This window comes from Gavia stellata, chromosome Z (assembly GCF_030936135.1).
Source record: "Gavia stellata isolate bGavSte3 chromosome Z, bGavSte3.hap2, whole genome shotgun sequence".
Classification (NCBI taxonomy): domain Eukaryota; kingdom Metazoa; phylum Chordata; class Aves; order Gaviiformes; family Gaviidae; genus Gavia; species Gavia stellata.
The window spans coordinates 41,777,558-41,794,003 of record NC_082637.1 but is presented as its reverse complement, the minus strand read 5'-3'; the positions used below and the strand labels follow the sequence as shown (position 1 = coordinate 41,794,003).

The 16,446-nt window shown below is 37.1% G+C and overlaps 1 protein-coding gene across 1 annotated transcript in view; it reads right to left on the bottom strand.

The window, feature by feature from the left end:
* Positions 1-16,446, bottom strand: part of TRPM3 (transient receptor potential cation channel subfamily M member 3) — a 446,509-nt gene that overhangs the window by 132,693 nt on the left and 297,370 nt on the right. The window contains exons 4-5 of the mRNA XM_059833677.1: positions 10,598-10,811; positions 7,492-7,616 (exon numbers count right to left, since the gene is read on the bottom strand). Coding sequence (XP_059689660.1) covers positions 7,492-7,616; positions 10,598-10,811 — 339 coding nt within the window. The remainder of the gene's footprint in view (positions 1-7,491; positions 7,617-10,597; positions 10,812-16,446) is intronic.

Genomic DNA, 16,446 nt, shown 5'->3' with positions numbered 1-16,446 from the left:
ATTACACCACGTTTTCAAATTCCTTGGAAAAAACTATTGGCCCATTCGTAGCCTAGTGCAAAGGCAGTTGCTTGTATTCACAACAGCTTTAGAAAGTTTCCCTTCAATGGGGAGTTTGCTACACTCCCTTTGACTTGTTTTCATCAGAGAAACTCTTCTGCAGACAGAGTAAATTGTTGCAGAGTTATCCCACTCATAGCCTCCCAGACAGACCAAATAATAGCACTGGGCCACATTTGGCTACTTTGGTGGGTCTCCAGTGGCATAAGTAAGACAGCACTGACGTGGCAAAAGAACTGCTGGTGTGTCGAGGGATCCTGGCTGATCAAAGACATTTTGTAGAAATACTGTTTGCTGATTGTTTACGTATGTCTTGTCTTTTTGGAAATACAAAACTGAAAATTTGTAAAATGAAGCCCTAGCTGAAGAAATGCTGAGGTGACTTGTAACAGAACTCAGCTGAGCTATACTTCATCTGCAAGGAATTTTCTTCACAGCTCTGGCATTGTTCATTTTGCAAATCTAACAATATATTGTGCTTTTTAATGCACAAAAGTGTACACTAATGTTTTGACAAAAATGCTTGCAGACAGAAGTATATTAACTTATTAATTTCTTCCTAAGCTTCTCTCCCTTTTTGTTATTCTAAAGAGCTCTCTAATTGAGACATAGTTCTTTATAAATAATATATGCTAGCAATTCTTTGGCCAGAGATCTCTCTCTCTATTATTTTCACTTGTGAATGCTTGCAGCACTTTGGTAAACTCTTGGATGGCAGGCGGAAGCCCACAGACTTCTTTTGCTGCTATAAACTGTCACATGGAGGGTACTCTGTAAGCTGTTCAGCCTGCAAAAGGGAGGAAATAGGTCTGAGAAGACCAGGAGGGCAGCTGGCCAACAGCAAGGCAGTGCACTTCACTGTGAGAGCAGGTGATGGCTTTGGCTCAAGTTTCTTTTATACTGGTTCTTTTGGTGCCACGTTCATAAAGCATTTATTCTACAGGCACACATAGCTTAACAAATATCAATATGCAGCTGGAACACGTTCATTAACTAGCTTCTACAGACAGAGAAACATGCGTCCCATGCCACAGTCAGAGAGAAAAAGGTTCTTTCTCACATGCCTAAGAATCAAATAAAATCAAACTAAAACAGTTACAGATTTTTTAAACTGATACCTGCCCCATCTCTCAATATATAGAAGGCACAGGCCAGCAAGATGTGATAGAAGAGGAATGGCTTGAGTTGCCTGTTCTGTATGTTTACAAGCCACTGTGTGTGCAATTCTGCTGACAGCTTGTGGTTTGTCCCCAAGAGCCACAGCTCAAAACTTTCTTTCTTTCTGCTTGATCTGCAGTTCTAATGAGCTGCAGCACCCAAGGCTCCACATGCTGACTTAGTAATGCTGCTGCAGGGCAGATTAGAAGGCTACGCTTTGGTTCTGTGTCTGCTGTTCAGCTGCAAGGTGAATCTCATTATTAATAAATTTTATATATGTGAAAATGAGAATACAATTATTTTCAGTTGAACTGTTCACAGCATGCACAGTTCAACAGCTGAAATACTTTTTTTTTTTAATAATAAACTTTTCCAACCACACTGTCAGATTCTTTTCCTGATTAAAGGATAAGCAAAATCTTCAGGAAGGCAAGAAAATTCTATGCTTTGAGGCTATTTCCTTGAGAATTGCTTTTCCACAACACTCAGCAGATTTTCAATTTCTCACTCTTGCAGTTCCCATTCCTTTGTTCTTCTCAATCTCTTATATTTTACAGGCAAGTTAAAAGGTTGGGAAAGCTTTGACTTTAATGTCTTCTCATCCTCTTTCTGCATTGAGATGAGGGAATAATGTCCCCTGGCATCTTCCTCTGCAGAGCTGAAAGGAAGCATTTATTCTCAAGAAAACCCCTCTAAATATAGGTTAATGAATGTGACAGCAGCCATGCTGTGAAGCAGTACTCATGCTGCACAGGCTGAGGGCATTCTGTCAATAGGTGAGGAGCTGGGCTAACCCCAGCAGTTGCCTTTGCACCCTGAGGTGGCTGCAAGCTTGAATTAAAAGCGCTGTTATACTCTGTTTACATTCCCCGTGGGCACATGACACTCAACACAGGGACAAGACTTGAAAAATCGCTCAGGGTAGCTCACCATGGACAATGAGTATGCATGTGCCATGTGATCCAATGCATGAAACTGAGCGGTCTAGGTGAAGAGAAAGAATTTACAACAAACTTAGTGTGTTCAGAGTAGTGGTGGAAAAAGAGAGAGATGCGTGCTTTGCTTCTCAAAAAGCAGTAGCTGTTGTTCAAATTAAGCCTCCTCTGGCAGCCTCACTGTTCTGGGGTACACCAGGGAATAGACTAGTTCCTTGTTTAATTTAGAGCATCCTGGAAGCATCATGGTCTAAATCCTCCATATATGCTACAAATACGACAGTCCCCAGCTTCGCCCCAGGCATGCTTCCCACCTTGTAGTTTGCAATGAGAGAGCTGAATCTCTTTTCCTTACACCTTTCCTTAGAGTAATTATTTCCTGACACAGCCTGCAATGGGGCTCTGATACTTTGACATTGGAAAAAATTACAGTGAAACAAACCGGCGAACTAACTATTAATGGTTATTGGTAATCTTTTTTTCCCCAGCAATTCAATTTGTTCTCAAAGAAAGAATAACATCTTTCTGGAAGGATAATTGCAAAATATCTACTAAAACCAAGTCAAAATTTGTAACAACAAATCCAATGACATAAAATAATATACACTTACTAATTAGTTGCCTGAGATTTGTAACTTTTATCATTATTCTGAAACCTGCAGAAAATTATTAAAGCAAAACTTAATCTTTCTGACACTGCAGAAACAAAGAACTATGAGAGACAGAAGGAAGCAGTCTCATGCTATAAGCTAATGTTGTTATTCACGTCACTATGAATGAAGGAAAAAGAAATGTGTAGCCCATGTTGACAGTCTGATGTATGTGTTGTCTGCTACACAAGTACAGAGCAGGTAATGTGAATGCTGGTCTTTCTGATAAGACTCACTGGAATGTCTTTCCAAGACCGTGGTTTAAAGTGGTAAGTTCTGGCTACATATCTATCAAGCTTGACAGCTATATGACTTTTTTCATATACATGAATGGTAAGGAGACACTAATTCTACGGCGATGCTAATTCTTGAATGCGCACTTTTTCTGGTTTGGTTAACCTTTAGTAATCTCAGGGAGGTAGGTGGTATTCTGAAAATGAAGGGGACTTGGTACTGGCAGAGTGAAGTCCTTTATAATGAAGTATTTATTTTTTCTGAATATTCTAAGCAGTACAAAAGAACAGGCATCCGTTATTAGTGAAGTCCATAAAGAATATCTAAAACTGGCAGTGATAGTGCTTCCAACATTTGAGTTCTAGGAAGTAAAAATTATAATTTATTCTGGAACACAGAGTGCATGAATGGGGTTGAAATAAATATATATATGTAAAAATACACATATAATATATAGCATATATGAGATATATAATATGATTATATTATATATATTATTAAATATTATAAATTATAGTATATAGTATATTTGTATAATAAATATATATTTATTATATAGATATAAGTTTGCTGTGAGAAAGCAGTTTTCTTTCTGAGAACACTTTTTGCTTTTATGTAGCACTTTTATTTGTTTATGCACAAGTCTACTAAGTAGGCTTATATTTTGGGTTGTGCATTCTGCTGCATTAAATGATAAATGCCGACGACTATTGCTTCCTTTTCAATGCCCAAAGCCTTTATTAAAAATAATAAGTATTTTAATTTTTCCAAAATTTCTGCTGAGCTTCAGTTTTGCCATACTCTAGCTGTTGAGCGTAACTGAAAGATCAAACAAGTAATACAGGGAGAGAAACATACTATAATCCATGTCTGTAACAGTACTCTAAGGGAGACAAATAAAACCCAAGAAATTTGGAGAGAATTTAGGAATTTCTACTTATGTCAGCCTGCTGGATCCACGTATGGAAGGATTTTTATAGCAGGCATGGAAAAATGTGTGTCCTGGGTTTTGTAGTGATTCAGCATAGCAGCACAGAAGCTCAATTTTAGTTTCAATTAGTTCAGTAAGAAAAAGTTGTGGTTTTTTTCTCTAAAAACTTTAATTACTAGAAAAATGCATTCTATTTAAGTTAGTAGGTTATATACCACAGCATCTTGACTGATCAATAACATATCACAGTATGCTGGAAATGTCCTTTTCACTGAGTTGCACAATAAAAGCATATTTTGTTTTAAGTCTCAAATACTAGCTTCTTTGAACTGAAAATGAAACTTATTTCACTTAGTTCACCGAGCAAAAGGAAAGTCCTAAAATCAGTGTTGTCTTTGTAATCCAGGCACTATTCCTACTGAGGTGACTAGGAATTAAACCCAAATGAGGACTGAACAGACTCTGAAAGGAGAGACGTGCGTGCTACGTACACAAAGTGCACTCTTTGAAAAGGAAGAATGGCTCTGTATGTAGGGAGAAACTTGTTTATAATCCAAGTTTTCTACAAGACTGAGAAGCCACCTTACTTTCTCAGTTCTTCTATCAGAAAGTTGGAAAAAGGCAGCTAACTACCTTACCCTTGCGTGCTTTGTTTTTAAATTAAAATCTAAGTGTGTTAAGAGGGGCACTATTTTCTGCTATATTGCTTTTACAGTACTGGAGTATGACAAGTCTTTTTAGGGTTCTTTAACCATCATAATATAACAAACAGCAAACAACCGTAATATGTTGCTTAGCTTGGCCAGTTCTCTTTATGGCTCTGAGGAAAGGCCTTGGGATTCCCAAGAGCTGACTGACTTGGATGGACTCGTAAATGTAATAAAACTCCTCAGCTATGACTTCAAGATCCATACAGGCCAGGCAAGGGCTGAAGCATTAGCAGAGGCGTAGCTCTGCTAAGCATGCCTGACTGGCCTCGAGGCACGGGGAGGCACCAGGCACTGGGGCATCTGCAATGGCAATAACTCCCCGCCCACTCCCACCCCAAATCCCATGACTAAGACAATTTTCTGTATCTATCTGATGCTGGAAGGGTATGTTTTGACAGCTCTTCAGTTCTGATCATAATTTAACTAGACACAGTGCATATAGGCATAAAGCCACATTGATGCTGGAGTTCGACAGGCCTTTTACTATTGGTTGACTTTTTTCCCCCCCCTGCATAATCCTTTGTGGCCTTTGTTTCTTGCTTAATGATGATTCATTTTACATGCTTACGGTACTCTTTATATTTCCCTTTCTTGGTTCATTTCACAGCATTCACCTCTAATGAGCCAGTCAATATAGTACACTTTGATTTTCAAAAAGCTTCCTCACTGAACGCTTCTAAAGAAACTGCACACATTGGGTAAGAGGGAAAGTCCTTTGAGGGATTAGTAACTGGGGAAAGCTGAGGGGAAGGGAGGGAAAACAGTAAGAAGGAAAAGTTAATTTTTGCAAAGACTGAGTGTTACTAAGAACATTTAGTGACGTAAGTGGCCTATCTCATGCTGGCTCATGTTCTGTTCAACACAGTTGTAAGGGATTGGGGGTTACTAAGAGTGTGAAAAGCTTACAGATATTTCTGTGGACTATGAAGAGTTAAAGAAAGTCTTCAGAAAGCAGCCTGACTAGGCAATAAAATGGAAGATGAACTTCAATATCAGTAAACGTAAAACAGTATCATTACACATGCATAAGAGGTGGATAAAACCAGAAGTGCTTCAGAGTTGCATCATGCCATTGAACAATGATTTTATGAAAATACTAGGGGCTGGAAGGTTCAGAGGAAAAGTTTCAATTTTGTCTGTCACAAATACATTTTGGAACTACTTTTGTCCTTAGTGATGTATTTGTAATCCTACTGGTATAAAGGTGGCTGCATTAATGGAAGACTGTACCCAAATTTGTTTTCTTTAGTGTTTTTTAAACTTTTGTCACTTTCTGTCTGATGATCAGACTAAATATTAACCGTTTTTGATTTAACTGAAAGCCTTTTTTAAAAAAAGTTAGCGTACAACTTCTTGGTTTCCTGGAAAATTGTGAGGAAATTTAGAGAAATTTAGAGAAAAACATCTCTTAAAGAAATCAGAAACTGGGGGGGTGGCTGGAACATCTGGAAAAACAACTTCTTTCTTCAGCTTTTTCTGTAAAAGAAGGCTCCAGACCTCCTTTAACAGGTGGTGACTAGCTAAGAACAGAGGTAGGCAGTTTTCCAACAGGTGGAAATAACTAATGGAGAAATAACAATGTCCCAAAATTCATGACTAATTTGATGTCCTTTCTTGCCTTCTTCTTGCAATGTTTCCAGAACTCCATGCGTAGTCAGTAAAGACTGCTTATTTGAAACTTATGCATACATTACACTTCTTTAACAAGATGCACCTCATCTTTGTGATGAGCTATTTCTGCTAGTCACGTTTCGCACTGCATCTCAGAAGAGTTCATTAGTGACTCAGAATTACTGCTGCAGAGTCCCATCCTGCTTGTTTGTATATATTGGTAACCCTATTACACAAGCACTGTGGTATTAGAGCGTAAAACCCCATGCTAATACAATTCCCCCATAATGGCTACACTTTAATAGTGAGTTGCATTGAATTTCAGTTGGATCAATTTCTTCATACTCATTGTAATTCCTTATGACCTAACTCATAATTGAATCTTCTTCCCCTCCCTAACTTGCTAATGGACGAACATAGAGAGAAGAATCATTTAGAGTAATGCAGACAAGAAAAACTTTCATTATGCAGAATGAAGACTATATCTCTTCTCCACTCAAAGTTAGCCACTGGTTCTCAGGCAGATTGCTTGGAAATGAACCAAAGGTGAGGAGAAAAAAAGGGCTCAGAAAAGCTTCAGGTAACATATAACCAGTGTAAGTATAATAGTCATGTATTCAAAATCAGGGGGTTAATCTTTCTGAGTGACACTATAAGTTTAAAAGAGAAGAATGATGTGAAACTGTACAAGAAACACCAACTCTTCCCTTCAGAAGGAGACTGAAGTAATGATTCTTTGAGGTCTGATTTCACGTCCAATACACTTATAAGACTCTTCACAATTGCAGTAATAAAAATATATAGGACAGAATATATTACAAGGGGGACAGTTTGCAATTCTGAATTTAACCAGTGCATCACAGTATTTTTTCAAAATAAATCAGACTTCAAGCTTTGCAAGTTTTCTTAGGCACTTTTCAAGGTTCATAGTGTTCTAAGGATGAAACTTAAATATATTTTCAAGAATATCATTTAATGAAATTTCTGTATAATTTATTTTTAAAGAATGTACAGGGCAGGAATTTTTATTGTTGCCATGTCAAAACTGCTATCAACCATAATGGAAAACCTGTGTAAGTATTGATTTTTTGCTGCAGACATTAATTCTATGAGGAATTGTTAAGTGAGGGACGGAGAGGAAAGGAAAAACAACTGGAAGATTTATATATATTGGATGTGATCTATGTCCATATAAGGCTTACATCTTTGCCAATCAGATCCTCTTGGTTTTCCACAATCCCCCAAGGAGCTATACCGATGGTGCAGATCTTCCCTCGAGATTTTGAGGCATGATCTTTCAGTGCATCTCCAACATGCCGAATGACTCCTGGGAAAGAAAGCGCATAAAACAGAAATTCATACTTACGTCCTTTTCATTCATTATGGTATGGATTTAGTATAGAATTATTTTTCAGGGAACACCTATGCATATACTTACAATTAAGTAAAGCTATCCATATATTCCTATTGAATACTATTACAGCAATTCTGCAAGTCCATTTTATCTAATCTAAAAAATATTCAATGAAGTAGCAAGAAAAAAATTACACAGCTCTAGAAATAAGAATGGAAATGTTGACAGCTGACTGTAACTTGTTTATCTGCACTTGTGTTCACAAACATATGTGCATGCAAATTTTTGTGTCCTTCCCAATCATAGAAAGAAGCACGGGAATTGAACACCCCCTGCCCCAATACCCCCTAAAAAGTGTAGCTCACACACAAATATTCCCTTCTGTCTGAATAAAGGATGGAAATGTGAAAACATCATTACACTACTCTGTGGTGAGCTGTTCTACCATTCTTTCCAAACAAACTCTGTCACCTGAGATAGCTTCCAGTAGAGTATTAGAAAAAACCCTGGGGATCAGTGAGAAAACAGAAATTAGGACAGAGAAAAATGACTGCTCCCCAGCTCTCTTCCAAATGCTTTCTGATAACGCTCCTTGTATGCTTTAGGCCAGCTTTGTCAGTGTTTCAGTGGTAGCTGTGCAGAGGACAAGTGCCATTCCTCCTTCTTTTTAATAAAATATTTTTTTTTACCTGTGTATTAATAACTATTTTTGTGATGTGGCTGCACTGACGCAGACCTGTGGATTTGCTGCAGATGTTATCTGTTACTCAGTTTCTGTGTTTGCTTCTTGTTCAGATTCCACAATTTCAAGATGACTGGATTGGAATTACAACTGTCACACAATAGATGGGATTTTAGCTGTAGTTTTTCTGCGCCGTAAATGAACCATGTAAGAAAAAACCCCACAACCTAACAAATCCTCTAAGTCCTGGAGTTTAATTTCCTTCCTGTGGTGGAAAAGGAAAAAAACCCTGTGCTTGCAATCAGCTATGAATTAAGCTTTGATCCAGCAACCCAAAGGATTCAAAGCAGAAAAGCTCCCCAGACTGCAAAAAGTTCTGCTATTTAGAATAATCAGCTTTTGGCATGACATGAATATTCAGAGCAACTTAAGTCATTTAACAGTCATGGTTATAGCCAGGCATGCGCCATCCCTGTCACATGACTGATTGTCAGTCCAACAGCAGTATTTCAGGAGTTTTCAGTTATACTTTTCCTTAAAAGAAATTCAATTTAAAAATCCATCATCAACAGAACAGTACAATTTCCCATAGAGCTAAACCACTTAATTTTCACCTACACAATTTGAAAACCTAGCACCAGAGCAATCAACTGCTTTGCTCCAGAAATCAAAAACAGCAATGAGAGGTAATGCAGAACTGCTTCTGTAATTATGTTTTTAAAATAACACACAGCAACTTGAATTTCATTGTTTTGTCTAGGTAATTTTTGATTACAGAAAAAAAAAGTCCTTTTCAACAGTAATTCTGTTGACTTTCCTGGTTCATTTGTATTGTTTTGGGATTTGCAACTATGATGATTTGAAAAATGGTAAGAAGCAGTCATGCATTTGCCAAATGCAAAAGTTATAGTCAGTCCTTGTTTACAAAATATCTGTAGTTTGATTTCTACAGTACCTGTGGTAATCCACTGCAATGAGTCTACAATAGCTACAGTTTTCTAATGTGCTTTTGTCTTAACATTTATATCTGTCTTTGCCATTGTCACTACCAGAGTATCTGGCAACTAACATAACTGTTATCACCACAGTACGCAGGTCAATATTTAACCTGATTTTCTTCCTTGTTCTGCAGAGATGTGGGGGTTATTACATACATGTGAGTCTGTTTATTTACCTGCCTAACACTCCAGGAGCTATGCCTGTTCTTTGTTATATGTATTGCTGCTGTGATAAAACTGAATATTGTTTTAATTTCGATATGTTCTGGAAACTAAAAAGCTCAAGACTCCTATTAAGCATTCATATTAAAATATGTAGGATCTGATCCACAATGCACTAAAATTAATGCATGGTAGAGTGATTACAATGCTTTCCATAGGCAGTAAGAGGATACACTCTATGGGATTACTAAAGTAATAAATTATAGCTTTGTTACTGCAGCAAATGAGAATGACATAAGGCTTTCCCAGTACATGTCCTAGCTCAAAACTTTTTTGCATTTATCTCTAGCAGAACTCTTTTTGACTTTTCCCTGACTCACTCTCCTTCTTTCTGCCTCCTTCAGGGAGGGTAACTGGGAAGCCACTGCCCAACCTTTTTTACCTGGGGAAGTATTTTTGCAGTTTGTTCCCAAAACCTACATGCTGTCTCCCAGCAGAGCTGGGCCAGCTGCTATCTGGGGTCATTAAGACACCCATATGGTATGTTACAGATGTTCTTAACTTTGAATAGAAATGGCAATGTTATCGCTCATGCTGCAGGGGTAATGGAAAAAAATCAGGTCAAGCTGTCTAGAAGAAAGGAAAAAGTGATACTTATTCACAATAAAGTTTTCCAGCACATCCACAAAACAGAACCTTTTTTTCTTTCATAGTTCAGATCATCTTATGAGATAAAATAAAGGTCTTTTCTGGATGAAGATGTTTCCCATTTCATGTAATAAGAGTTTGACTTCTTCAGTTTCTGGTTAGTAGTCCCTCCCTGTAGCTTACTGATGATCTTACAGAGTCTTCACTGGCAATGTACTAATATAACTGCCTCACAGGAGGCTTTATTTTCAGCTCCCCAGTGTGCTTTCCACGCTTTAGCAAACCGTTTATTCCCTGGTAGACGCCAGGCTGGTATGAACTTGGCGTTTTCTTGTTTGCACATAGTACAGCCAACACTAACAAAATAAAACATGGAATGGCTTCTTAATCTCATCAGTCCTAATTTTTTTCTGTGATGAAATCTCCTAGATACCACTGTGCTTTCATTTCAATGTTGCTGTTACCTGTGTTTACTCCTCCAGTGAATATCCACGCTCCAGTTGTCATAGCAGCCTTAATGAGGCCTTTTCCAAACACTTGCTTGAGTTTTGGCTGAAGTTCAAAATTCTGAAGGCCCCCGTGCACAGAGATGAGAAGTTTAGGGAGCTCAAGCTGCCACTCTTTGGTCATCAGATGCAGAAGAAGGTCAGGCTTTGTGTCAAAAGACACACGTACATACTGCAGAAATAAGGGCAGGGGTAGAGAAAAAAAGATTGGTTATACTCACTGATTCTTAATACATATGATCTATACCAGATAGATCGCTGAAAAAAGGCAACCTTTATGACAAAAGCACTAACTAATTGCTAACTTGACGATTTTTCAAAAGTTAGGAAACTAGGAATAATGGAACACTTGCAAGTCACAGGCTGGACAATTTTCCTTTATTTAGGAAATTAATTGTTTCAATATGCTTAGCAATGCTTGAAAGATAAATGTCTTTAATTTATGGATGCAAAAACTGGAGCAAAAATTTAAGTGGTCTGCCAAAGACGACCTAGATAGTCATAACTGTGAGTTCACTGTATCTTATTTTCAAATTAACAAAATCAAACTCTCAAAAGATAGGAAATAACAGAAACAAGCTTGGTTGTTCAAGTACACATAACTTTAAACAGAAAGACTACTAAAGAGGTACTTTTCAGATGGACGAATGCAAACTTATGACTTACTGACTGATTTATATAGATTCATGAATTTGCCTAACAAGGCACAGGACCCTAAAAGTGCTTTGAAACACATTTATGCATTTCCAGTTTTGTCTTTTCTGTGCCACATCTGCAGCATTTTGCCGTAAGGGACGTCATGCCCATCTGTGTGTGGTCAAAGATAACAACTGTCTTTAAAATTTCTACGGCACTACCATGTTGCACACATACCTGTCTCTTCCTGACAAGCCTTTCTCTCTGGGCTCTTTCTCCTGCTCTTTCTGTTGCTGGTGTATGAAGGATTTCACAAAGCCCATGACAGGGCAGATACTTTTTTTGTATTCTAGTTGCATAACAGAAACAGGCTGTAAGAGGATAAAATTCTTTCTATAGCTGGTAAGATCTGGAAGGGTCCTCTTAATTGAATAAAATACGTTCTAGAAAGCCACTCATCTATCAAACTTCTGCTTGAACCAGAGTTACTTCAGTAGTCTTTCCTTTCACGGGTTGCCAGCACTGCCATCAGATGTGTAACACAGGCACCTTTGCTTTCAGCTAGAGGAATGCCTAGTTCTAACTTATTTGTTGTAACATGCCAGGTAGTATGATATCCACATATATAATAATTTTGTCCCTTTTTAACATGTCTAATCAGTATTTCTTGCCAAAAGATTGTTCTTTTTTACTAAATCGTATGACAGTAAACCAGACTTCTTTCTCATTGAGTAAGAAATAAAGACTTGACTTTTTCCAGAAGAAATTGCTAACAGATAGATTTCTTTGCAAGAATGGGTTGTCGCACAGTGAAGAGCCATTCTTAACATTTCTGGAAGCAGAAACCAGTTTGGGCAAATAGTCACAGGGAAGCAAGGGGGGCACAGTCAAACTGAAAGCTGAGCAAGAACTTGGGAATGCATATTCACCCCAGTGCATCAGTAATGTTCTCTGCAGCAGCCAGGCAAATTCATAACAGCTAATGGACAAAGAACATACAATATTAATGACTGGCAACAGCATAATGTACCCTCCAGCTTATATATACATGAACTGCATCCTCAGTAGCTACCCACGCAATTTTGTGTAAGGGAGTTGAGAAAATCTTGCATGGCATCTGATCCCGCTGACCAGATGGTGAAACTAATAATTTTGATTAGGATTTGAGGGCTGTCAAAGCTTTAGCACATCAGAGGGTTTGTAAGGAGACTAATCTTTATTCCCTTTACTCTGCCCTTATGGAGAACTAAGGTTGCAAAGGGCAACAACGCCTTGTTGACACAGCAGGTATTAATAGACAGACAAAATCCTCCAGGGGGCCTACACAAAATCTCTGCTGGTCAAGCTATGGATATTATGTTTTGGGATCACTGGTACCTTACTCTGTTTTTTGGTGATGACAAACTGGGAGTTTTAAGAAGATAATTAAAGTGAGTTCATATTACTAATGGCCATACAAAGTCACTGAAAACAGAGGCCGCTGCATCACCTGGGATGTTATTACGATGAAGGCACAAATGGCATCAGATGTGTATTATCTAATCCAGCCAGTGACTGTTTTTTCGATTCTTTAGCATTGTTTTATACCCCAGAATGTGTGACTTCACCGTCCCTACCTTCTTAAGCCTATGTATTAATTGGCAAAAATCTCTTTCATTTTCTTATCCACTAAGACCTCTGAATTTCGATAAATATAAATCTATATAGTGAATCACAAAGTTATAAGAAATATTTCCTTACATTTATTTGAAATGTAGACAACTTTTATTACAAACAACTACTTGTTCTTTATACTGCAGGCAAAACCCCTCTATACTTATGATAGGAATTCATTGTACTTTATAAAGAGGAAATTTAAACAAAAATAAATCTGAAACTTTTTCTCATGTAAATCAAAATCTAAATCATCACAGATAAGCTTTACTGTTTTAGAAGTTTTTTGAGAAGGACAATGTCACCAAACATAATGATTTTTCTTCTGTGCATAGACCTAAATTTTTATGACTGTCTGATTCTTTTTTGCTCTTACAGACGCCATTTTTGGTTTGGTATGCTTGGGATTACTCTTTTGCCATTACTTAACATGTTAACAAGTACGAGAGAATTCTTTTGTCATCACTTTCAAAGTATGCATTAAATTATGAATAAACCCTTTTAAGGCCATTTTTGTCCATATTAAAAATTAATTTCTTTCAATTTTGTTGCAGAGTATTCAGCATTTTCAGTTTATGTTTAGAATCTTAATGAATATTTCTGCCATTCCTGAATTCTTTTGGTATAGCCTCCGGAGGCAGATTTAAAATTTAAATGTAAATCTAAGCTAAACCACTGATCTGTTACCTTGAAATTCCATGACTGGTGTATCTGCCAGCTGCAGAAATGATCAGTTCTAATGGCAAATGATTTAATCACTTCTTTATAGGAGCGGTATATGGATAGGATGCAAGATTTCAGTTGTTATGTGTCAGCAGAGCAGGACAAGATAGGAAGCAAAAGTACAGCTTTGAACCACAAAACCTACTGACCAACCTGACTGACATCAGTATAACACTGTGAAATGATAAATCACCAAGTTCAAACTGTCATGCCCATTTGATCCCTAAACTAGCACAGAAGTAGTCAGCAAGGGTGCGATTTGATGCCAATTGTTGTTTCACTTTTTTATTAAGTGGTTTTCTAATGAATAACTGTGCCCATCATCATTCAAACAGCCAGATGCTTGCAAGTTGGACTCCAATGCCCTAGGGCAAAAGTCGAAGTTCCCAAGTGGTAAAATTACTACTCAGTTACTCAAGCACAACTGTCTCATTAAAGTACATGGTGAATGATTGCAAATGAGAGTCTCGGCAAATAAAACAGAAAGATTCAGAATTTTCTTATATTTCTTCAAAGAAAAGCTCTTCAGAGAACATTTTGTGATCTGCAGTCTAATCTTGCTCCTGTGTTTCTCTTTGATGTATGCAGGTATTGGGTGGCTATTTCACCTACTTTAAATAAAATTCCATCACTGCAGACACTTCTTCAAGCTAAAGACTGATTCCCTCAAAGTGTGATCTTAACATAAAAAATATGCCTAATGTAATTCTCACTGAATTCAACAGAAAAACTGTCACTTAGACTGAATCCGGACTGATTCCTTGTTAGTTAATATTCTTAACATCTTAAGGCCTCATCCAAGTTCCACTAAATAGTCAGTGGAAGGATCCTCACTGATTTAAATGGACTTTGGATAGATGATTTTCTGTGTTATTTTCCCTTTTTCTCCATGTAGGACACCATCTTTTAAATTCTGTAAATGTTCTTTAAGTTTTAATTTACTTTAACAAAAACATTTGCTGCCTTTTTCATGGTTTATGCAAGTTACAGTTTTATCTCTCTTTTTTTTCTCTTGAAAGCACTGATGGCTTTTAAGATCCTTTTTCCACAGTTTTGATAAAACTCAATATATTTTAAAAGCAGAAATATACCTTTTTATGTGGCTGATTTCCAAATATCCTTAATAAAGTATATTGTTTTGAGGATTTAAATATTAGAAAGTCTAAGAAACTCTTTATGTACATTGGAATTCAACTGATGTTCTTTCATGTTTCCATGCACCATAAGAAAGGTTAAGCTTATAACACTGAAGCAAACTTTATTTCTTCTACAGCTGCAAACATATGTTAGCTTTCTATTGTGCTTATTAAATGTATCATTGGAATGCATTAATTAGGAGGAATGTATTTAACTCACTAAAGCTTTTCAAACAGCCATCTTCCACCTAACCTTGAAAAACCATGATCAAAGAAATTTCAGTTCTGTAAAGAGTGGTCCTTCAAAAAAAGGTTGATATGGAATCCAGGCACACCAATTAGTGAAAGAATGTTAAAGGTTTTTTGTGTGCTGAAAGGCAGATAATAAATTAAAGAAATTGGTTTAGATTGGTCACAAGTTCAGTGCAAAATGTGTCACAGCAAGATTGTCTTAACTGGTCCACCAATGAGCAGAACCGATTTTGAAATTGTTCAGAATATTGCTCATAATTGGAATGGAATCACTCACATTGGTTTGATAATTGCTCTCAGAGTTAGGGTAATAAATTGCCAGTATATAGATAGATGAACTCATCCATGTTATTTCTTAAACTTCTAAGAGCCAACTGCAGTAAGCAGATCACATTTTATTAATTTTCCTATCTTTTTCTAATCCACTGATTTATTGCAAAAGCTGTTAATAAAGTTTATGTATCTCCACATCCCTCTCAGACCTTTTTCAGTTGTCAAAATTGAAAGTCTGCCATAAAAACAATGTAAATGTGAAGAGCAAAACTGTTAAATCTGTTTTTTAAACATTAATGGGATGAGTCACTTGTAAAGAAAATATGAGATTGAAGGAGATCTAAAAACCACAGTGGTGTTGCAGAATCATCTGTGGTTACGTGAAGGCTGAAAGAAAGGTCTCTTTAGTAAATGATCTTGTTAACCAATGTTATCTAATCTTGGCTATATGTTTCTGTATGATCTGCTGCACTCTCAGCTATTCACATGATTGATTTAAGTAGCTTAATGCAGGTCCACTGAAGATACTTTAACAACTCAATTATCAAAATTCATGCTGTTTGAGAATTTTTGTTCTATGTGGCTGTGGAAATGAAATCAATGGCACAGTCACTTCTATTTGCAATATATAAATGCACATTGTCTTTTCTGGTTTGTTACAAATCCATGTGTTCTATTATAATTTCAGTGTAAGTTTCATTTTCACAGTTAAAGATGCCATTGTTAATTGTCTGGTGGCAACCGATATAATATTATATCACTGCATTTGTAGCTTGCAAATATACATGTAAAGTATACATATATTTATTATCAAATTTGTGTATCACAGAATCAAAGAATCATTAAGGTTGAAAAAGACCTGTAAGATCATTAAGTCCAACCATGAACCCAACATCACCATGCCCACTAAACAATGTCCCACAATGCCATGTCCACACATTCCTTCAACACCTGCAGTGATGGTGACTCCATCACTGCCCTGGGCCACCTGTTCCAATGCTTTGCCACTCCCTCAGTAAAGAAATTTTTCTTAATATCCAGCCTGAACCTCCCCTGGTGCAACTTGAGGCCATTTCCTCTAGTCCTGTCACTAGTCACTTGGGAGAAGAGACCAACACCCACCTCTCTGCAACC